This window comes from Leuresthes tenuis, unplaced genomic scaffold (assembly GCF_036924035.1).
Source record: "Leuresthes tenuis unplaced genomic scaffold, fLeuTen1.0.hap1 SCAF_2, whole genome shotgun sequence".
NCBI classification, from domain to species: domain Eukaryota; kingdom Metazoa; phylum Chordata; class Actinopteri; order Atheriniformes; family Atherinopsidae; genus Leuresthes; species Leuresthes tenuis.
The window spans coordinates 17701599-17726623 of NW_027325356.1; the positions used below are offsets into that span (position 1 = coordinate 17701599).

The following is a 25025-nucleotide window of genomic DNA, read 5'->3' on the forward strand; positions in this document are numbered from 1 at the left end:
GTTCTTTGCTCACATTAGACTTCCACAGTGTTCTGAAAGATGAACAAACTGCCTTCCTAACTGTCATTCTGCCTCTGGGGTAGGTGCACAGTTGAAGCAATGGCCAGTATTGATGCATTCAACCACTAAGGTAGGTGTGTGTTGTTACCACAGACGTTAGGTAACGTACATTTGAAGACTATGTAATCTCTAGTAAACATGAAAGAGACTACATGTAAATATGGAGTCCATATGGGCAAAGGCCACAATGTAAGAAGGATACATTTTCCCTTAACCTTTACCTTTTTGGAACCTTAACCAAGTAGTTTTGATTTCTAACCCTAATGAAATCAAGCTGTTGCCTCTAATCAAACCACTAAGTGACAAAGTTTCATTGTTACATGTTGTGTTATCATGTAACCAAAGAAACAAGCAAAATGGCCCCCCTGGGGATGACAGTCAAATTGTAGAAAGAACATATTTAAGTCCTAACCGTGATTGTTTTCTAACTCTAACAAAGTAGTTTTGTTATCTGTCCAACCGGGAAGTGATAAAAGTGTTTGGTGACATATTCGTGTGTTATTACCTGAAGATAACAGAGGGGAAAACTCACATCATGGGCACATTATTCTTTGAGAGCACTGCAAGCTATCACATCATCCAAAACCCAGTCCCAAAATAATTACTTCATAATATCACCGGCTCTAATATGGGAGCATGGACTTTCCAACAAGCTATTATGGTTTATATTTAAAGCTATGAATGGTGAAGGTGGGATGGGGGCTGGAGCCTATCCCAGCTGTCATTGGGCAAGAGGCAGGTTACACCCTGGATTGGTCGCCAGTCCATCACAGTATATTAAGTTCATACACTGACAATTCCAAAAGCAATGCTGTAATCTGTAATAAATGTGTGGTACAGCATCTCTTTCTGAGTACAGCTCTCAAAGAAAATGTCTCTACGTATCTTTTTCTCTTAGTTACAGTTTTTTCCATCATAACCCCTCCCCCACACTCTTTCATCTGACCTACTGTATTTCTGATCCTCATATAAACAGCAAGATCTCTCTAACTCTCTCTATCGGTCACAAAATTATACCAAAACATTTTATATTGAATCTGCCTTTGTTCTTTTTTTCCCTACCCATGTCTTACATGCTCAAGGCCTCTCTTTTGGCCATGGAGAAGAACAGAGAGAGAGAGGGCGCAATCAAGATGACAGAATTCCAACCCATCCTCCGTCTCTCTGCACATCTCTTAGAGACACACTTTCTTTGATTCAATGCATCCTGAGAAGCTTGGGCAGCAGATAAGATATTTTGTGGAAAATAGCTACTACTATTGAATTTTATCAACTCTTGTCTAGCTTCACATAAATTCTGGTAATTTTTTATACATATTGTGCCAATTCAGGGTTAGAAAACGGAACTAATCCAATGATTTTCAATATCTCAAATCCTCATGTAATGAATCTCTTGCCTGTTGTTTTGTGTTCAGGAGCTTATATAAATGTGTAACCCCTGACCAAGTATAACCTTGCTTTTTTTGGAACGTCTGAGCCTTGCGGTATTCATAAAGTGTGCGCAAATAGAAAAGTAAAAAGAGAAGGTAAACAGTAGTGAAAAGCCAAACACAGAAATATTTTCAATCCAGGATGCATGGAATGAGAAATTTGTGCACCGAAATCAAGATTTATAAAGCAGTAAATGCAATTTAATGAACTTCATTCAAACAAAGAAAAAGCCAACTTGTTGCTCATGAAACAGTGATGTGGGATGAAATTCAAGCCTAATCACTGATGTCCTGCAGGGTTAAGTGCTTGAACACCTAATTTTCCCCCTCTTATGCTTATTTTCTCGGTTTTGTAATCTTGTCATGTAATTTTCCATACATATGCAAAAGACATCCAATCAGTCTACTTTCCTTTCCCACTCATACTCAGGTGGCACTGTAAGTGTGTGTTTGTGTGCATGGCTGAACACTTGCTTCCCCTTCAAACCAGGATCAAAATGTATCTCATCTTAAAAAGGGTTGTTTCTTTTACATATTGTTGTATTTCAGTGGGGAAAAAAAAGTAATCCTAAATGGAATGAACACATTGATTGAATAATTAATTAATGGTTGACTTGCTGATTCAGATTTGACTCTCTCGGTGTATATGCCATGAATTAATCTTTTCATGTCTGATGACAATTCTAAAATAAATTGTAATTCATTGTGATCACTATCCTCTTCTTTCAGAGCCAAAATGACTTGGGAGTTGTGCCACTCTATGAGAGACGGAGCTCATTATGAGTAGACAACTGCCTGTACTGAGTCAGGAGTCAAACGTGCCAACATTCTTCTTATTGGGCTGTTATTCCTCATTAAAAACTGCCCGGTTGTTGATCTATCAACAGTTGGTGAACTGAAAAACTGAGTGAGACAAAAAGGAGGAAAAATAAAGAGAGGTATTGTAGGGAATCAGTAATTGTTTATGATGAAAAAGGAATCAAGGAGTCAAGAGTAAAATGATTATGCAGAGGAGGGGAGTAGAAAAACAGATTGTCAATGGTGGTGAGGAGGAGGGAAACCAACTGAATAACTTGAAGAGAAGAAAATGGGTGATGAGTGCCTTCTGTATTTTACAGTTGCCATGGATACCAAGAAAGCTGATTTGCTGTAGTTTGAGCATTTTTTTCAATGGAACACTGGATCACACGTTCCATTTATTATAAACATCATCACCTCTGTTCACTCTTTCACTGCTTAAAGAAGACTTAATTGAATATAAAGAGCAACATTTGACAATATTGCATGTAGTAGAAGCCAGTTTGAATACATTGTATGCACAATTACTAAGCAAATTGTTATTGAACAAATTGTTATTTTTTTTCAATTGACCAAGTATATAACCTAGGGAAACCTAGGGAAACCTAATTTTGAACTTATGGACATCTAAGGACATAGACTTTTTTTTAACCACTTCAGCAGTGCATGCTGAATTGTTTAAGTTAGTGAGGACAAAAGCATATTTTGCTATTGAAATCATTCAATCACCAATGTAGACATACTCTCTGCTCGAAAAAAAACCTTCCATCGCTGGGGTCTGTCAGTATCTTGATCTGTAAACCCCAATACAAATTTATATAAACTTCTTACTCTCTATCTTGTATCCAAACCTCAAAAGTTTTTAAAGGGGACCATCCATCTGCTTTAACTAGCTCTTTTTCTCTCCTTTTAACCCAGGAAAATGAAGCTACCCAATAATTATGAACATCTTGAAATAGGATTTTGATCACCTCTTGCTCCACCCTCTCTCATCACACAAATTAGTTTCACCTGAAAGCGATTCAGTCTAAAAATATGTTCATCTCCACTATCTGCACAGAAATGATCAAAGGGTCAGAATACTTATTTACTTAGGAATTATGATTGCAGTTCTTTCCAAATGTCATTTTGTGTTTGTCCATTTAAAAAAGAAAGTACCAACATATCCTTCTATTGTCTGTCCTGGTTATTGATTTGTTATCACAACCATTACATCAAATGATCATTTTACATGATACAAGGGAAAAATTCTCAGTTGATAGCCTGTAGTACACAATATGCCCTAAATACACATGCAGGCTATTACTTTTTCTTCTCGGGAGTAATTCTATGCACACTAAACTTACGTGCTGTAATCAGTGGCTTGTAAGTCACTGAAATGAATCAGTGAATGTGAAATTGACCATGTGCTCCCAGGAGGACTAATCGGTTGAGTAAATGCACACCAGGAGTGACAGCACAACAATACACTAGCACAGGTATTGACATTGATTGTCCCAGGAGAAATATTGGGAGCAAAAGCCTGTTGATTATAATTATGCTCCAAGACCCCGGAAACAATTTAAAATAATAAAGACAGGAATATAAATAAACGCCCACACTCTCTGCGTGCATTCAGATTAGTTCAGGCTATGGGCAAACAAACCATATATGACGGCTGCCTTGGAAGGGTGGTTGGGTGAACGCCACTGAAAACGTAACCTCACTCGCCAGTGACGGTAATTCCACCGTATTGGTGCGGTTCCGTTTGCTGGTTTAGTCCAACATAAACGTGAAACATCATGTGAGTGGTTTTTGAGTGATGGATACTCCTCTAGTATCTGAAAGAGTGGCATGATTTCACATAGAAAGAGAGAGAGAGAGAGAGAGAGAGAGAGAGAGAGAGAGAGAGAGAGAGAGAGAGAGAGAGAGAGAGAGAGAGAGAGAATGTCATCATATGATTGGCCGCGTACAGGAACGTAAAACCACACCAGGCTTGTCGGAGCAGTGGACTGATAGGGGCTTTGCTACAGGTAGTAGAGCTCACAAATTCAGCTCTTTTACTCATATACTCTTTATAGTTAAGAGAACTTTTTTCCGAGATAGTCACTGCTTCAAGGTGCAAAGATCGCAGACAGCGGTTCGCCTGGTGCGAAGATTTATCGCAGCGTTTCACGCACACATTTCAGAACGTTGGACAGCGCGCAGCGCCGCAGAGGCGGTGCGTGGATTCAACCGGTGGCTTTGAGCACAGCAGCAGAGCGTTTCACTCAGCGTTACATAAAAGAATCAAATAAAAACTCATCTGGCTTGTTGCACATGTGGGATAGGTCGTTTGCTTTCTGGATCACTTGGACTAGAGTTTTTTCGTTCTTATTTTACACAGTGCCCATTCCATCGTGTGGGAAGGCGTGTCGCTGGATGAGTGGTTGACTCCAGAAACCGTGCTGACCAGCGTGGAATCGGTGCCAACGAGACCCTCCATTTATAAGGATGCTGGTGGGAAATGCCTGGAGACAGAGATGACGAGATTTGTCAAAAAGCACTTGAACTCTTGTCAGATCTTTGCTCGAAAGGTGAAGTGCAGAACGAAAACTGTCTGGATTTTATCTACTATTTCCGAGACCTCGCCAGGCCACGCTATTCGGATTCAGGTGAGACATAATTTTACACTTGACTCCCCTGTTGCATTGCATTGATCGAAACTGGTGTAGACGCGCATGTGACTACTCTTTCACTGAAAACCAGGCGCCGAATACGCAAAAGGTAGTCCAGTCTGTGTCTCAGTGCTTGCACGACCAATATAAACTGGAAATCCCATCTGCATAATTGACAGTCTCAGTAATTAGCTCACCCGTTCTTCAGCATGCTTAAATATTCGTACCTTTAGAGGCATTTCTTTTTTTGTCTTATTTCCAAACGAGTGTATTTTATGAGTTTGACACTCTGTGAGAACATTTTTGAGATTTAGCCAGTGCGTTCCTGCTGTTACATCATAGAGTAGTGTATCATTTGTAAGGTATGCGCTTGATTAGTTGCAGTCGTGGCTCACACTGTAGTGGTTCTTACTTTTTAAAAAGTTCACATCAGATTTAATTCGTCTTCTGACCAAAAACGCATGGGCAACGAATAATTTGCGTTCTGTGAACCAAAGCTAAAACTGAGTCACGTGTAAAGAAGTAACGACCACAGAATCATGTTCATCTTAACCAACACTTCGGCTGTCAACCATCCCCTGACTGACTTGATGTATGAATGTGCGTTTGTGCAGAGCGATTGAGCATGCAAAACAGCCCAATTCTTGCAATCCTCCACACGCCTTCTCCATTTCTTTATCAGTTTTGATTCTGATAAATGATTATTCACCACTTGACAGCCCTTTGCGAATCCCTTTCTCTTTTTGTCGTCACACTGCATGCTTTTCCTCCATCCTTTTCCTTCTCGTTTCATCTATTCTCGAATGCCTCCAGTTCTCTCCACCCTCTCTAAAGTAGGCCGCTCCTGTCTTGTCCTTTCCATTGTGCTGACAGTTTGAAAAGTGGAGTTGTGAGGATCGGTGGGGTCAACAATCACGATGGCACCCAGACGATTTTTGGAATCAGTTCTGAAGTAGTTGTCAGGTATCATAAGTGGTAGCACCAATAATATAATATCGAAGAAAGTAGATAGACCAGTGAGGGCAGGTCAGAGAACAAACGGGCTCAGATTAAAGTGATTTTCTTCAGGATTTCATTTATGAATGAATGCGTTTTTCTTTTTAACTTTGAATAAAAAGTTGACTTATCCCATTGTGATGTATTTATGATTCTATCAACAAAACATATTAAGTGAGATCAATAAGCAAGTAATTGTTTACTGATCACACCAATCTCACTTGTTTATTTGTGCTGATCAAATGAATCTGTGAATCTGTTTTAACGAATAGTTGGACATTCAGAAAATACAACTGATCCTACTCATGGGTTTAGGTTCAGGAACATAGCTTAGCCCCGCACAAAGATATCAAACAGATGGCAAATCTAGCCAAGCTCGGAAAAAAAAAAATGTTAGGGTTTTATGGGGCATCTGTGCTGGGCCAGAAAATCTTTGTTAGACTTTTTGCGCCCTTTAAGCTTGCAAGCACACAGTGGCGACAACCTGAAGTGCAACATTTCACAATCATGCTTATCTTTATAAACCCACAACCATATTTCTACACGGAGAACCCTTTAAAGAGGACCTGTTCTAATTTTTTGGCAGTGGTTAACATTGTTAAAATATTGGATATTTTTAATAAGGTTGTAAAGTTTCAAATAATGACTTACGCAATACACATGTTGCTACACGTTTGACTGTGGAATTGGCTACAAATTGGCTTATAAGCACATGGAAGAGGATGGGGCTATTACTTGGATACAGCATGACTTTGAGAGGAATTCTGCACAACAATTTACACAGTCCTTTCACTTTTTGACTTTCCCATTACTTACTTTTTTACTCCCTGCTCATTAGCAAATGATTGAGGCTAGCAGTTAAATACACGGGGATTATAACTTTGAATAGAATACAGTCCATAGTTAGTTATAGAAAATATATAAAGTTTATGCATTTTCTGTTTATGGGTCTCAGGCCCTCTAATGTCACGTGGATAATGCCCTACAGAAAACAATTGCTCGGGAATGTGTTTTCAGTTCACAATTTACAACCATGGCTGATGGACTACTATGTTTTGGAGGGATTAGGGTCCACACATAAATGTTGTGAGATCAGTTTTTTTTTAAGCTGAATTACTGATCAGTACATGAGCCATGGCTCCCACAGTGACAGCAGCTTGATACTTAGCAAGTGACCAAAGTGTTGGAATTAACATAGTTGAGAAGTTGAGAAAAAATTAAAAGAGGGCTTTACAATACAAATGCAGTCCTAAGGGAGTAAGAAAGCCCAAGGCAGGAACAAAGATTAGGTTTTTTTTTCATCTATTCAATTATGTGTTAAGTGCTTTCTTCTTCTTCTTCTTCTTCTTTTTTTCTGCTGTGTTTGAAATGTCAACTTGTTCCCTCACTCATATACTATTCACTATAAAGCTGACTCAATACTGGGCAGTGTGAAGAAAGCTGCTGTTGAATTTCGGACACTACTTTAATGCAGTGGTAATTCATAATTTTACGGCATTCATTCACAGTTGAGTGTGCAAGAAAAAACCCACCTCAAAATACATACATACCAAAATGAATTAATGGACAGCACAATGTTTTATTTTTAGTTACGAACATTTTATCATCTCTCTGACACCTATAAACTGCAGACTTAAAATCTTTTTTAACACACACTACTGACAGCAGCCATAACTAAGTATTATTATTATCATGACTTTTTTTATGAAATTATTATTATTATTATCAACATTTTTATTATTGTAATATTTATTTGATAAAGATTAAGTCTCATTGCAACTAAAGATGCCCAAGACATCAACATCCTTATATTAGGAACACAGCATATGATGTTACTTACAAAAGACAATTGAATATTTCAAAATATACCAAATGCTGGGGAAGAAAAAGCCCTCTGGAAGTTTTTAGAGTCACAGTGTCCACAATGTTGTAGCTTGCATACAAATATTTATAAAGCAAGCTACATTGCAACTTACCCCAAATATGTTTACGGTTCAGACTGAACAACTTGAACGTCAAATATGATTCTTTTACATATTTTACTAAATATTTTTTCATATCCTGCCTCTCAGGCTGGAAGGGAGACTATTTAATGGCTGAGACATCTGAGAACTATTATTTGCTCACCTGGCATTCCACATAGGTAAGGGAATCAAAATGCTGAGCAGCTGGAAGTACCATGCTGCATTAGCTCCAGGCTTTGAGCGCAGAAAATAATGGTCTATTTCAACCCATGATGTGTACGTTCTCTGTACACTACTTTCTATATATATTAGTATGGGAACGTCATGCACTATTATGATGAATGAGAGGTTTCAGCTGAAATTTAGAATGTCAAAATGGCTGACGTACTATATAGTGCACTACTTAGTGAACGAGTGGACAATTTGAACACACCCTTCCTCTCTTATTCATCTTTTTCTTCTACTGCTACTACTAATAGGACTACTACTAGCTCCACTATTATTACTCCTCCTAAACACCACATCAGGCTGCTGAAAGACCTTGACACTTATGGACAGGCTCTGCGACAGGCAATTAGATCAGTTTCTGCAGCCAGTGGGTGTGGATCAAGCGGGAAGAAGGCCCCAAGAGCATCAACAGGACCCGCTCACTAATCCCCATCCCCCACTTGAGAACCCAGGTCACAACCCTCCAGGAGGATGGTAAACAAGGTATGCGGTCAGCTTCAGGCTTGACTCAGGGAAGAGTTTCCCCCCTGCCTTGCATAGTCCCGTGGGCTGCGCCATCTAAGCAACCAGTACCATCCAATAGCACAAAGGACAGTTTACCATCACGTCCCGTGTTTCATGATTCTTATGCTGTGCAGCATTGACAAAACAGAGATGCTCTGCTGTAAACATCGTTACTTTGGCTGCTGGTGATGTCCACTCTTACATTCTGGATAGAATCAGGCTTATAGCAGTCCTTGTTTCACACCAAAAGAAATCATGAGAAATGTCATAGTCTGTCCACAGAGAGTTCTCTTTGGAGAAACTTACATATCAGAGGAAGAAGTTGCACATTGCTTTTTCAGCACTTGCTCACCTCCTACACTATAACACCTTTGAAGGTCCTGCGCTCTAAATTTGATCCACCCTCATTGTTGTGATGCAGTACCTGAATCCCCACAGATGTCTATAGATTCTTCTCCATCAGGCAGCACTGGGGCAGCCTGCCAAGCTGACTGTGGGCTCAGTGTCCTCAGATGGCAAATCCCTCAGTTTCTCCACATTATTCTCCCAAATCACACTTACTTCATTATTCACAGAATCTCGCAGCCCAGAAAGGACAGTTGGTCTGAGTTCCTGTTCTAACTAATATGACAGTGCCACCCCCACACAGAGTCTTGCACTGGGCAGAGCTGCTGGATTTACTGTATGGGCTACATTCGCTACAGCATAGAACAGAATAGAAGGAAAAATATTTTTTCTTCAAGACATGGCTCTCCAGATAATTGTGCCATGTGTTCGCAATACAATTTTGATTAATATGCATGATAATGATACAACAAAATGTGAAAACTAACAATGTTTTTTGTGCCAGACATGAATCAGTTGACATATTCCTGGCTCCATAAGGTGTGCCGTGTTACTCGCTTGAAGTGTTTTTCTCTGTGTGGGAAATCTGTCATGTCAACCAGATGAAACACTTAATTAAGAAGTAGAACTAAAATTATGTGCAGCTTTCAAAGTTGAGGCATGTGTAAATACAGTGTGCATAGTTCTAAGCATGAAACCATTTCATAAAAACAATAATGAAATATGCTGATGAATTGTGCAACAACTACAGAAGAAACAAAAGTAAAAGAATTCCCTTTGACAAATTTGAGGGAATTGTTTACTCACAATGAGGCCAAGAAGACAAAACAATGGCTTCCTTACTCATAAAATCAGCTTGATATTGGCTCCATGTTAGAAAACAGTGGCAACACAAGTAGGGGAAAGCCATTTTGCCATGTTAAATCCTTACTGTGAATCTGCAGCTTAGCCATTAGGCTGTTTACAAGAATCGGATCTCATTGCAGTACATGCTATAACACTCTATATTTAATTGACAGTAGTGAGAACAATGACAAGCTTGTCATCTACAAAAAAAAGATAGTTAGAAAAACAAAAATGGAACATCTGCTTGATGTGATGCACATGACGATTCTTGCCTTTGTGTTAAAAATAATTAGCACGCATTAGATTTGAAACCCTGAGGTATTTTTGGCAAATTTGACAATAATACAATAATATTGGTAAAATGTGAACTTTTTTCTTTTTGCCATGATAAAAGCTATTACACTGCTACACTCCAGGCAGATCCTCATCAGCATCTTGTGAACATGTCTACACAGAAAGACTCAATTAGAGAAAGACTTCATCACTGAAAACAACTACAGCAATGGGATAATGGCCTGTTACACAGTCAGCACATGGACAGGGAACAGGTCTGTATCTGTGCTGCCACAAAGCCAAAAATAGATGTGGTCAGGTGGATACAGCAGAGGGATGCTATAAAAAAACAAAAACCTGCCAGAGCCTGGGCTTTTTGATAAGAGAATAATTTCAAAGACATGCTCTATAGATTAAATTAAAAGTAGATGTTGGAAGATGATCAGAGTGCATCAGACAGCACAGTGCACAAAAGGAACAGGTTAGCAGGTGTATTTAAGAACCAGGTGGCTGAGTTCAAAGCTCACGGGAAGAGGGGTAGCCCAGACGCTTGATTACTTTCACCAGGGACACTTGACAGCAGCGGATCAGGACAAATCAGGCTGACACTTGGGACTGCACTATGGTGAAGAGATAAGGCTCAGGTGTACAGCCCAAGGCTGAACAGAGAAGAGGCAGGAAACCTCAGGTGGGGTAGAGAAGTGAATCTTTCCAAGGCTCATGGATTGATTTGATTAAGAGTCATCTGCTACCAATCTATACGTACTGCATCATCAAATCAAATCTAACCATAAATAGCTGCTTTTTCATTTATAAATGTAAGCATTAATATCAGTCTTAAATATCCTTTTAAATTACTGCTTTCAAAACTGGCAGCAAAAAACTGCATCTTTTCAGTGTCATTGTCTGAGAAACCCACCTAAGTACTGTACATGAATACAACAAAAACTAATTAGTAGTACATCACAAGTGCATTAATACACAAACTTCAACAGCGATACTTTCAACTTACTCAACAGGGTTCTGCCAATAGTATTTGATGGCTATTCGACAAGCTGTATTCACACTGCTTGAGAAACTCACAAAGTGATGAAGTTTGTGCAAGTTTGTGTCCACTGCATATCATCAAGATTCAGGATTCAGGATTTGTTATGGTGTCTACTGCTGATACCATATCAGTGTGGAAAAAAGACAGCACATGCCTTAAAAGGTTTAAATCACTGTTAGTTTCTTGTCCAACCCTGACTGACAGAAAGAAAAGCCTTAACTTATTTGATTCTTTTTATACATTTTTGATCCATACATACATACAGTACATAGATTTATACATACATACGTACATACATACATACATACAGTACATACATTTATACATACATACGTACATACATACATACATACAGTACATACATTTATACATACATACATACATACGTAAGTACATACGTACATACTGTACATAAATACATACATACATACAGTTTTATCAGTGTGATGCTTTAATTCAACTCATAAAAATCACATATATTGCTCATAAAGATTATTCTGAAATCTCACAGGTTCGCAACAAAGAATGACACTTTTCTGTTCTATATTTATATCTGTGATCGGCCTTGAATGTAGTTTTCACACAGCACAAGTCTTCCTGTATGAGCTTGCTTTGGTGTATATTTTTAGAGTTATTTGGCTGGTTATTCATGGAATGATTAATAAAGACTTATACCTCTCTTTGGTCTAATTAACCTCAAGTAAAGCCACATCCACTAAAAGTACAAGCGTAGTACGAGAAAAGGTAATAGTTATTCCTGGACTACATTTCTACATGCTTGGTTTTATTAAAGGCAGGGGAGAGGAGGAAGTTATGGGTTCTGAGAGACTCCATGCAACAAATATGTAGAGGTAAATATTAATAAAAAACAATGGGTGTATTTTAAAATGATGGTAACTCAGGAGATGGTATTGAGAACATGAATTCCTTTTACTTTTGTCATTTTTAGTGAATTTTGTGATTATTGCATCGACTGCAGGACTGATGGGATGCAGCAGCTGATCTGTCTTTCAAAGAAGAATCCTCTTATGAAAAGTCACTTGCTTCTTAAGTGCAGAGATGATTCAGAAAGCTATTGATGGGTCGGTCAGGCGTATTCTGTGTTGGTGTAAATGCATGCACTGTGGGAATATTGAAACTATAAACTAACTTGACAGACTAAAGCTGGTAAAACTTTTATACTCACCCAGCCACAGCGTTTGCTGTTGCCCACAAGTACATTAAAATAAATTGATGATGTACACGTCTGCTTTAACTGCCACTATTAGAATTTGGGTGTTGTTTGATTGCGTAATACTCTTTAAATAAGTATGCTACAGACATTACAGACAACTTCTGTTTGCTTTGTGTCACAGCTGGTCTAGCAGGAGATAGGTCAAGTCTGTAAGGCTCTACAACTGAAGGGAAGATCTTGAGTGTGCGTGGTTTGTGAATGGTTTATAGCCTTTACTATCACAACAACTAAGTTGGTGTCTACCTTCTCAGTGTTGTTGCTACAAGCTGCATTTTCTTTCTTTATTCCTCAATATGCACAGTAACATGCAGTTCTTACCACATAATAATTATAGAGAGTGCCCCTGCCACTTAATAACGTTAAAATAAATAAACCTTGCAGATAAAAGAATAGCTTAACTCCTCAACAGTGTCATATTGTATATGCATGTGATCGTACATTATGTACAGAGGGTTACTGTTGCTGTTGTGTTGGGCACTTTCCACTTGGGGGAAAGATTTGAAGCTCTACTGAAAGATTGAACAAATGCTTTGAATGATAACTAATCTTTTTAGGGGTTCTTGCTAAAAAATTAATATGACAAAAAGACTATTTCAACATGACCTCTAGGTCAACGCCTGGGTGGACAGGAAAACTGTGTGCCTGAACTGTGTATAAATCTTTAGCCACCTTGCATGTCTTAATTGTTTCCAGGAAAATGTGGTTCTTTGCTACATTGTCAATTATGTGAGCAAAACGTTGGTTGTGTCTGTACAAGGTACAAGGAGTAGACTGAGAATGAGTGAAAAAGCAACTAAACATAGTTACAAAAAAAGATTTTGTAACTGTTGCTCAAAGAAAAGCTTGGCTCCTTGGAAGCAAAATATAAAGAAATGTGTTGTGGCTGAAGGCTTTTGCCCAGTACCGTATATCATTTACTCGTTGGTGTGAATATACTAAAACCTCTTACTTCCACAGCTGGTTTTGGTTTCTGTAAAGCATAGAAACAAAGGTCCAGAAGTGTCAATAATATATATTTGGTGTCTATTCGGGATCCTTGGAGCAAATCTGGTGGAGCCGTTGTCTTTAGTTGGGATTCATCTTCTTGTTCCTCTTATTTTTTACATTTAAAATATTAGTGCATTGAAATCCTCATGATATTAAAACATGAAACTCTATGATATGGTCCCAAATACCCACAACCACTTAAAGCTCCAAACGTTAGCTTTGAAATAATCAAATTTCCATTTTTGGAATAATTAAAAGATTTACTTAGCTTAGAGTTTTAAAAGTTTTTCTTATCTTTTTAATATGTGAATTTTTGCTCTTTCTCAGTTATCTTAAAAATGAATTTTTCCCAGATATTGTCAGAAACCATTGGGACAGTCATCATGAAACTTACCAAACCTGCCCACTTACTTACCATCCAGGGATTTAACTGATCTTAAGTTGTTAAGTTGAATAATCCAAATCCTCTCATACTGCTAGGAATATAGAAGTTAAAAGAATGGTGATGGTATAACTTCACAACAAAGCAAAACTTTAACTGAACTAACTATATGATACTGATTTCACTTCTCTTGTCACCCTCTTAGACATATCAATAAGTCTACTGTCACTGGTTGTGACTGCCTGTGGCTTGGCACTGTTTGGAGTCTCCCTCTTTGTCTCCTGGAAACTCTGCTGGATACCATGGAGGGAGCGTGGACTTTCCCCCACCACCAAAGAGGCACATGGGCACATAAACCCCAACATGAGCCCTCTGCCCCCTCAGCCTGCACCCAGGCAGCCTGTTTACACAGCCGTGGACCCTCCAGTGCACAACCGCCGTAAGTCATCACATTGTTCAGTTGCAAAAGAGCCAACACCTGTGGCGTCTGTTGTGTCGGTGGAGGCTCCTGTGACTCCTGTATCACCTCCACCTGTGGTCCTGGCCACACCAGAGGCAGCTATGAAGATAAGCCACACATCTCCAGACATACAACTGGATGCTCAGAATAAAAGCCGGGAAAATGGGGTTCATACAAACCCTCGTATGCAAAGGCAGACCACAGAACCTGCACCAGGTGGATGCTCAATATCAGAGAGTGGGTCAGTATAAGCTATTTGATGGTTTCTTTCCTCCATCATAACTTGTAGACGTTTTCCTTATAAAACATTTTTGCATCTTCTCTCTCATGTATTCAGTGTTATTTCATTGTTTATGGCTTTTACTTTTGTCTCCACAGCCAAGGGTCCATTCGCAGGCATATGAACCTTTCAAACCCAGACTTCAATGTGGCACAGTTTCAGAGGCAGGACTCCCTCACGGGAATGGGCTTGGGCCTTGGCCGCCTCAAACCCGAGCTCTACAAGCAGCGTTCACTCGAGGGAGAAGAGGGCAGTCGCAGAGGTGGGGGCTGTGGGCGTCTCCACTTCATCCTCAAATTTGACTGTGACCTAGAACAGTTAATAGTTAAGATCCACAAAGCAGAGGACCTCCCAGCCAAGGACTTCTCTGGAACCTCTGACCCCTATGTTAAGATCTATCTGCTGCCTGATCGTAAGACCAAGCACCAGACCAAGGTGCACCGTAAAACGCTCAACCCTGTCTTTGATGAAGTCTTCCTGTTTCCTGTGGCATATTCTGAGCTTCCCACACGCAAGCTGCACTTCAGTGTCTATGACTTCGACCGCTTTTCACGCCATGACATTATTGGTCAAGTGGTGGTGGACAACTTCTTGGATCTGACAGATTTCCCCAGGGAGACAAAACTCTGCCGGGAAATCCAGTATGTCTCCTCGGTGAGTCAGCACATCTGTGACACATTTGTGCCTGCATTGTTGAACAAAGTGATTCACACTGAATACACAAAAAGTATGTATTTGTTTTGTACCAGAGCAAGTTTTCAGGTAAGAATAAGCAAGACAAATTTGTTGGCAAGTGTCTTGTCTCTGAGTTTGAACGTACTGTAGCAACAATGAGATTATCTGATCAGTGTCACATGTAGTGATGCTTGCAATATTTTACTGGCTAGCCTCCTCACAACAGTACATTTCAGACATCTGTTCTCTTATTTAACAAAGTAGTGTGAACGTGCTTTATTTCCTTTTCATTTTTTTTTTAACAATTTACTTCTTATTACGTCAGTTTTATGATTTATAGATGGGATATTCTTTTAAACTCAACTACCATGAGATGAAAGTCAAGTCAACTTTTACCAGGAAGAAAAGAGAGAAGTTAAAAATACTACAAGTTCCCCAATATAGATTATCTATTCAGCCAGCTACCAGCTATTCTAAATCAGCCACATGAATACTTGTTTAACACTGCATAAAATTAATAAACTGACATACAGTGTATATTTAGATGCTGCTTTTACCTGTTTAACACAACTTCGTCCGGATGCAATAATCTTTGTTGCCATAAAGACAGGAGCATTTTATTGGTAAATGCATCAACTACATTTGGCACTACTCTGAATTGAGCATACTTGGCTGGAACCATCTTCCTCCCATATGGAAATGAAATCCTGTTACACTTCTTAAAGGTCAACAGGATTAAAGGCCCCATGCCATGTGTGTGTGTGTGAGTGTGTGTGTGTGTAATAGAGAGAGCTAGTGTCTCTCTTTTTGAGAGAACCAGTTTGAATATTGGACATTAAAAGTGAGGACACCTTTGAAAAGTATGGACATGTGTGTGGCTACAATGCTGAGCATCTTCACAAGTATGACACATGTGTCTTCTTTTGTATTTATGGGGTCCAAAAACAGGGGGCCCTTTGTGCTTGTTGGGTCAAACAGGTTTATGGGGAGCAAAATGCTTGAAACCACAAGTTTAATGAGAATGGGGTTGTTTTGTGGGTCAGAACTTTATTTTACGGTCAGGGTTGGAATTGGGTGAAAGTAAAAAAAAAGACAAGGGAATGCATTTCATCTACACAAAGAAGGAAAAACAAAACTCATGGTTGTGTGTGATATCCACACATATCAGGGGTTTCTGTGTGACTGTTTCCTGTTTGTGATCCTGTGTACCTGAAAAATATTTGAGCAATAGAGTGTGTAAAACATAACACTCAGGGATGTTATTGATATTCTTTCATGGACTGTCTTATTGATAAGCTTCCCAGAGCGAGCTGTAAGATGCAGCCAATCCCATCCTTATTTTTCCATTGATTTTTTCAATCAGTTAATTCAATTAGAGGGAACTCAACGCCCCAAGATAAATGAGACACAGCTGTATGCCTTCAAACAACATGAATTGAACTTTCATGACAGTAGTCCTCAATTATAAAGGCAGCAGTGGTGCTACAGTAGGTCATAATAATAAATCTAACAATCTAAATGTCAGTCTGTAGACTGTAATAAATGGCTGTAACCAACAGCTTGACTCCTAATTGACTTTTCTCTTGAAGATTAGTTCTTTATTAGTTTTACAAAGAAGCATCTCCTACAGCTTTGACTTGTTGACCTGTTGGGATTTTTTTCTTTCAGAAGTTTTACAAATAATCTAAAATCTATAGGAAGTAAAAGCTTATCATAACTTAAGTTTTCCTGGGTCATAATGAATTGTATTTTTTTGTGCATTTATTTGTGTTTTCTGTGCCGTTGTCCCTTGTTAATAAATAGTTAATAATAATGGAATATGTAATATGGAAACTGAGTTGTGCCAGTCTGACTGTATTATAGTCTGATGCGGGGACAGACAGGACATGGCTCTACAGACCATGGATTTATTGGTATGCAAAAGAATTTTTCCTTCAGGCAGCAGAGAAAGAATGAAAATGAGAGTAACTGACTGAGAGTAACTAACTGTCTGCTGGTGGACTTCTTTATGTGTATGTAGTGTTTGCAGCCTCTCGCGTGCTTCATTTTCCTCACGTGTTGTCTTCCCAGATCCTCCCGGTATTAAAGTAGAGGAACTCGATATCGCTGGGTATTCTTTAGTGTCAGTCACCGTCAGCGTAACCTTTCTTAGAGCTCATCTGGTCACCCTCACAATCTTCATCCACTCTTGACCTGTTCCCGGATCCCCCAGACACTTGCCTAGAGGGGCTTTCATCATCACTTTCCCTGTCAGAAAAGATATTAGACTATTCCTTTTCTCTTGACCCACTCCTTGAACCTCCACACATGGGAATCTTCAGCTGCACCATGCTGCCTGACTTCCTTCTAAACCCGAAGTTCAGCGGTGGTGCGATCAGAATCTTGAGCTTCCTCACTGTTGTGATGATTGTCTTCTCTAATTATGAAATTACCTTTAAAGGCTTTGCTGCACTCCTGTTAATGAATAGCATGCCTCGGGAACAAAAGTGAATATTTGAGTGTGCATGAGTTGTTTTATGTACTTTATATTTACAGCCATCTTAACAATGTTAGGTATCTATATATTCAGAAGCTGTGTCCAACTTCTAAGATCATTTCAATTTTAAGAAGGTTTTGAGTGAAAATATCCCAAATACATGCCTGGTCTATTATGCCAAACATGAATGACTCAAACATTTGTAAACATATAATATGGTGTTGAAAGAATCAGCTGTTATTTCTTGAAGGTATCTTGAAAGCGTACTGCTATATCTGTGCAATACAAGCAATTAGTAAAACCAACCTGATGTTTAGGCCTTAGTGTGATGGAAAGGATTTGGAACTACTAACAGTTTGGTGAAAATATCAAAAAGAGAGAGCGAAGAAGCGAACAAGAAGCAGATACTGAGAAAAAAAAGGCAGGAAGATATTTATTCTGTCAGCGTGCCAGATAGAGATTTCAGGAGAATATTGACAAAAGTATTGAAATTTTGGTGTAAATTCTCAACTCATGGTTGTTTTGTAGGTCAGTGCTGACACTTATGCTCTTGATTGATTGTAAATCAATGTTACCCGTTTAGAGCAGAAGGCTATGAGATGGGTGGCTGATGGGAAACAGTGATTCACAGAAATCTAGGATGCTCCATTCTCACAGTTTTTTTTCATCACACCTCTCAGCTCAAGCACACAAACACATTTACAGTACACACATGACTGTAAGACTTGCACAAGTGCTTGTTCTCAGACATTTGCACAGATGTCCCTCATGAACGAGCTGATTATCATTAGACAGCATTACAGAGGAAGGACATTTTGTAAGCAGTGTGGCAGAGCCCATTTCATAGAAATGATTTTCATTAAGACTTGATTGCCAGAGGGACTGACCATATTGTTGGTTTCATTGCGCGATTTGGCTTGTTTAGCTCTACAGTCAAAGCAGATTGCTTATTAATGTAAGAAGATATGTTTTTTTTTTTTTTTAATTTTTGAGAATGACTTCAGCAATATAAACAAGCAAAAGGAATGTAATGTAGCACAGCTGAATGGGGTTTTGTTTTTGGTTTATTTTGTCTATTTTATTTAAGATATGGATTTAGTGGGTTTGGCTTTTTGGCATAATGTAAGCACAATGTGAGTCACATATCAATTATAGGATACAGAATGGTTTTTAGAAACTTCTAAGTGCTATATTCAACCTGCATGTATTTGTTATTTAAGCTGGAGCTCTCGCTAAAATCTCTCTCCACCCACCTGCATTTGGGTTATGCACAAGGACTATAAAAAATGAAGCATGTTAAGCCCACAGGATCTCTCTAGGACATGGGCCAAATTTTCTCAAGGGCTTGTCAGTTAATCCATTGTGCACTTTGAAAAGACTTGTCGTATAGCCTGGTTTAATGGTTGATCGTGATTGTAACAACATACGCTAGGACACAAGGCTTTTAGGTCTCAGGAAGGAAAATCCTAACAGTCTTTTTCCTTCTCTCTTCTCATAACATATTTTTTCAACCCAGTGTAACCCAGTTATCAAAGTAAAACCTTAAAACACTAACATTTCTAGAAGCCAAACATAAGTGTAATCTCAACATCTATAGGTGAGAGTATTTATAATGTCAATGTTTCTCAGCCAGAAGAACCTGGTATCACTCCTACCCAATCACGTCATAATATTGTCACAGGAACATGTAGGGTTTTAAAGGGCAGTATTTAAAGGAGCACTGCATGCTTAAATACGTTTTTGAGCTGTAAACTAAACGACACAGCTGCACTGTTACATACGTGAATCAGTATGATATCTGCTGTTTCTGCCTTGCAAAGTGAACAAGTCAGTCCTTTAGTACATCTCTACTCATGAGCTTTGACTTTGAATCAAAAGGTAATTAACCTCATATTCAAGGAGTTTAGCTAATTTCTGGATTTATAGTGATTTAGACTCACTATTTAAAGCAATTCATGTTTGCCTTTACTTACCATCTACTTAGTATGTCAGCTTTTTCTTCCCTTATGTTTTGGGCTTGCGCTCTTGACAGTGAAAGAAGCACCATCTGACTGTATTCTTTCCCTACCAAGTGACATTGCATTTAGAAAGTCCATCTGTTCTCATGTCGACTTAGAGAGCTCCAGATTTGAGCATTACTGGATGAAAGGCAAGTCCTTCACTGGACCACAGTAAGAAAGAAAACTATTGACTCTCAATTGATATTTACCAGTTAACAGAATATTTGTGTTTATGGACTTTGGGAGGAAACATGGCCAGCTCATTCTCCTCAAAAATAGAAATTTTTAGAAATAGAAAAATTCAAAACACAATGTCACAATAAAGTTGAGGAAATTGTGAGATGGTAATGTTTTATTGCCTGTTCTTTTTATGAGGAAGCACGCAGGTGATTTAGCCACATATTTTTTTTTACATTATCTTAAATTTAAGCCTAACTAAGTATTTTTATTTGTTTTATTACTACCGTATGTTTTACTTAGATGATATATGTATATTTTATACCTAGCCAATGTAACTGACGGAGAAGTCAACAAATGAAACATTGCTGGCTAGTATTGGATGTGACTTCAATTGGGTTCTCTTGCATGACAGTAGAGCAGTAATAGTTTTATTGATTTACTGTGATACTGTGAAACGGTTAACATGTTACAATTTGCAAAGAAAATCATAGACATGTCGTATTTTTGGAGTCATGAAACTGCTTACATTGGTGTTTTGTGTATCGCAAAACGTGGGCATTTTAGACTTTGATTGGCAGATGTAAAAATATAACAAATATGCAGCCCAGAAAAAGTTAATATTCTACAGTCTTGACTGTAAAACTACTACTTTTCATGCTGTGGATAAGTAAAACTATTAAGGCTGAGCTGCCCGGGCATCATGGACAACTAATTCTGACACAGAGACAATATGCAATACATTCCTGAAAGCTTTGCTTTTCCAATGAGTGCACTAAAATTTGATGGTACATGATATCCTATTCAAAATGCAAGCACAATCTCCCAAACACACCAGTAGATCAACACAAGACTGTACTGTGGGAGTTGTCTTCTCCATGCAGGTTTGTGTACTTTCCTGATTCTCACTTCTCTGGTGGAGTTATTTTAAGCGTAGGTGATAAGTTAGCTGAGCTGGATAGAATTCTCTGTGCTGGCTGAAAAACTAGAGGCTTTTATTGGAGATATGTAGCGATATGTTACTTACTGAGGGTTCCTCGGTAAGAAAACTCTTCTAAACTGAGAAAAAAAACGTCAAATGCTCATGCTGTTTTTCACCTTTGGCCGGTGCGAAAAAAAAAAAGCCAAAAACATCAGAAACATGCCATCAAGATGAAGCTTGCGTGAGAATAAATGTGCTTGTGATGTTTTTCAGGATAACGTGGACCTTGGTGATCTCATGTTTTCGCTCTGTTACTTGCCTACTGCGGGCAGGTTGACTATTACCATGATAAAAGCTCGCAACCTCAAGGCTATGGATATCACTGGGGCATCTGGTAATTGAAATCTGAAACTGTCTGTAGCTACAGTTTTCCACGGGAGTGTCCTGAATGTAAATTAATGCTTCTTCTTCTTCTTTCTATGACTTTTGCAGATCCATATGTGAAGGTTTCACTGATGTGTGATGGTCGTAGGCTGAAGAAGAGGAAGACATCGACAAAGAGGAACACTTTGAATCCAGTTTATAATGAGGCCATTGTCTTTGATGTCCCTCCTGAAAACATAGAGCAAATCAGCCTTTTGATAGCAGTGATGGACTATGATCGGTTAGGAACTTTACATTACTTATACAGATATGGCACCCATTTTGCATCAGTTTTTTCATATTTCTACTTGCTGCAGGAAGAAAAAGATGAAATACGTTTAAAGCACATTCAAATGATTTTCTTAAACTCCTCATTTCTCTGAGATATGTTTAACAATTTCAACGTCTTTTCTTCTTTCTTTTCACATTCATTGCATAACGTATCATTTCCTTTGGAATGCTATCCAGGCAATGATCACATTCTTTCTCTCGTTCCCTGTTGTGCCTACAGTGTAGGCCATAATGAGGTCATCGGTGTGTGTCGAGTTGGCAATGATGCAGATAGTCTCGGTCGAGAACACTGGAGTGAAATGCTCACTTATCCCCGAAAACCTGTCGCCCACTGGCATCCTATTGTCGAGGTAAGTTGATTTTACTGTAATGGATGTGACATGTGTTTCCATGCATGGAGGATCGACCAGGCTTTGCACATGAGCACAGTTCTGTTTTTGCAACATGAAGTTATTTGCAACTAACCATGTCAAAACAACAAACTGTTACAAAGCTAGACATTTGCATTTCCCAGATTATTTCAATCTAAAGAAGTGTGGAATATCATGTAGATACAACCTGGTACTTTGACCACAAAATATCAGCACTCTCAGGCATTACAGCCTTGAAAGTGCAGGAGTTTGATCATTATGTGGGCTTTTATTTTCCGTTTATACTAGCCATTTCTCGGAAACACCCAAATCATGCAAAATATGCATTAGATTACATTAAGCTTATTTTAGCTTTGTGAAAAATTTATTATGTTGTAGTTGTACAACTAAGAAAATACAATGATCGGCCACAACATCAAAATTCCCTGCCTTATACTGAATACAGTATCATAGTGTTCAGATGTGTACGTATATGTAGAGAGAGACAGAGAGAGATGGTGCCCTTTCAAACTGTGGTCCTCCACTAGAGACCTAAGAGCTTGAGGGCTGTCTGCCATATCTTAGCTGTTCCTAGACTTGCGCTGTTTTAGACAGAGATCTCTGATGTTGTTTCTGGGATATGTTGGAGCCAGTGTACAAGTCTGGGGGTAATGGCTCCAAGTGCTGATTATCACTAGTACCAATGTTGCATTCACTTCCAACATCTTTTCAATTCTTTCATCCCTTGGTATTTTTTGAGCTTCTTGTGTTCCTTTCGTAGTTTGTCAACCATTACAATGTTCAGTTGGTTAGCCATGAGCAATTTATCGGTCTTGACATCTTCACTATCTTTGGATGGATCGTCTACTTTGAATTTTAACCCATGCTTGGTACTGGCATTCCTGTACATTATTCCTGCCACTTGTTTATGGTGTACCTTAAAGGCTGTACCTGCCTGCATCTTACATCCCTCTACAATGATCTGGACTCTCTCTGAGGCCTCTTTGGACAGCCTACACCTGGATCCTGGCTGGTGTTATGGACCCCAGTCTCTACTGCTATTGTGTTTAGGGCCAGCTCTTGAGTTGCCATAATTAGTGCGTCTGTGCTCTCTTTTAAAAAGCCTTTTCTAGCAACTGATAGAACTTTATATCAACCCTATTCAGTCTGTTGGTGGCACTAGCAATATGTGGTACTGGCAATATTAGCAATTGATCCTTTGGGCCCATTTGGTAGTAGAGCAGGCTCTCAGTGAATTAGGTTTGCTTCCTACAATAATTTATTTGACCAGTTTGGAGCCTGGATCGACACTTTGGGCTCTTGGTCTTGTTTTTTGAGCCTGTTCTAAGCAGACTTTGCGAGGCCCACTGCTGTCCTGCAGGGGGAGGTTGCTACTGTAAGGGTCCGCTGTTATCAATTGGAGGAGAGCAGCAAAAATGTTTAGGTAGGTGTAGATTTAACACCCATGTAAATGTCCCGATGCAGGTTTTCCATTGTACTGCAGAACAATACATTATATAAAGATGAGCAGTATTACTGGATTTGCCTGCCAGCGGTTTTAATGTTATGGTTAAATATTGCATCTGTCATTCTATGGATGATATGTCTGCTGGAATGGACAAGAATCTTGAAAGGCTCAAATATGTCATGTCTGACTCAATCCTGAGAGAAAAGTAAGTGGTTCTGTCCAAAAAGTCCGGAGAGGCTGAAACGCTTTTATCTGAATGTGCATGTCTGAATTTGATGGCTGAGCTATAACTGTTTTGGACTAGATCTAATCTTCCACCACAGTTGCCATAGCAATGAACACTGCCTGCTTTTTGAGACCTAATGGACAGTTCTAGGCTTCTCTAATCATGATAATTGACAGGTCCCTAGATGTGAAAGACTCCTTGTCAAAATGTGTCAATCCATTCATTCTCAATAACTACCCTCTTTCTTTTTTTTATGCAGTATCATAGGAAACTAGTCCAAGTGATACGGTTTACAAAGCACTAACATGGTTTAGCACTCAATATGTCCATTGAAAAAAAAAAAAGACTAGATAGATAGATAGATAGATAGATAGATAGATAGATAGATAGATAGATAGATAGATAGATAGATAGATAGATAGATAGATAGATAGATAGATAGATAGATAGATAGATAGATAGATAGATAGATAGATAGATAGATAGATAGATAGATAGATAGATAGATAGATAGATAGATAGATTATTATATATCTATATATTATTATAGGGCTGGAGGGGATAAATACATTTGTCAGCACATTTCACTATGAAAATGTGGAAAAAACATAATGGCACTGCTTCCATTTGTTAGAAATATAAATATTTCATATGGCTTGTGTGAGAGATTTATTATTAGAATCATAATTCATTAGCATAATGTACTGTCGCCTCAAAAAAACATACGTTAGGTTAATTGGTGACTCTAAATGGAATTGTCTCTAGGAATGAGAGTGAGTGTGGATGGTTGTCACTTGTCTCTATGTGTCCCCCCCCCAAGATCCTGAGTTGGATTAAGAAGGTATAGAAAATGGATGTATCATGTATTCATTAATTTATCTTTGCACAACCGTAATATGGAGCTAACCATTGTTCCACTTTACTCTCTTCACAGTACCAGGGGACCACAGGTATTAGCCAGGGAGGATCGTGCAATTCCCTGAAGACACCTCCTTCTCCGTAGCCTTGAGCAACATTTCACATAAGAGCAACGCTGCTCAGTGTGGCTAATACATGGTTCCAATAATAATAAAAAAAACAGATATCCATTAACTTCTATGGAAAAGAGAGACACAGAATATAATGCGTGATCCTCAGATGGATCAGTTGCATGTTGAATGACTGCAAAGATGGATGTTTTTTGTAGTTTTTTTTTTTATTCTTAAATTTCATTAGAAAAACAACTGGACATATGCAGACATTTTAAGTCTGTGCAATTCCTGGGTTTAAACAGTCTTTACTGTTTTATTTCTATCTTTTTTTAACATAGTCTTGGTATTTGTTTTATTGAAGTGAGTGTATTTGCACAGTGTACTTACAACCGGTTGAGCTGCCGTACTTTTTTTAAAGATTTGGTGGTGAATTGGTGCATGACGTTTGGTGGGATATCTTCTCCTCATTTGGTTGTTTCTGTTTCTATTTCTGCAATCCAATGTGCTGTTTTGTCAGTTGATGTGCAGTGAAAGTTCATTTTCAGAGAAAATATATGTAAGTGAAATATGTTGAA

At 38.7% G+C, this 25025-nt stretch overlaps 1 protein-coding gene across 1 annotated transcript; it reads left to right on the forward strand.

Moving 5' to 3' along the window:
• Positions 1-4275: 4275 nt before the first annotated feature.
• syt9a (synaptotagmin IXa) lies at positions 4276-25025 on the forward strand. Its single transcript, XM_072381242.1, has 7 exons — positions 4276-4921; positions 13937-14432; positions 14570-15125; positions 20995-21115; positions 21214-21385; positions 21656-21785; positions 24414-25025. Exons 1-7 carry the CDS (start codon positions 4774-4776, stop codon positions 24480-24482), a joined length of 1692 nt encoding a protein of 563 aa, XP_072237343.1. The 5' UTR covers positions 4276-4773; the 3' UTR covers positions 24483-25025.

Excerpts from the sequence above, each read along its gene's own strand:
- syt9a (XM_072381242.1), top strand. The coding sequence starts at position 4,774 with ATGCCTGGAGACAGAGATGACGAGATTTGTCAAAAAGCACTTGAACTC. Across the intron at positions 21,386-21,655 it reads GCAGTGATGGACTATGATCG|TGTAGGCCATAATGAGGTCA; the intron begins GTTAGGAACTTT and ends TTGTGCCTACAG. Across the intron at positions 21,786-24,413 it reads ACTGGCATCCTATTGTCGAG|TACCAGGGGACCACAGGTAT; the intron begins GTAAGTTGATTT and ends CTCTCTTCACAG.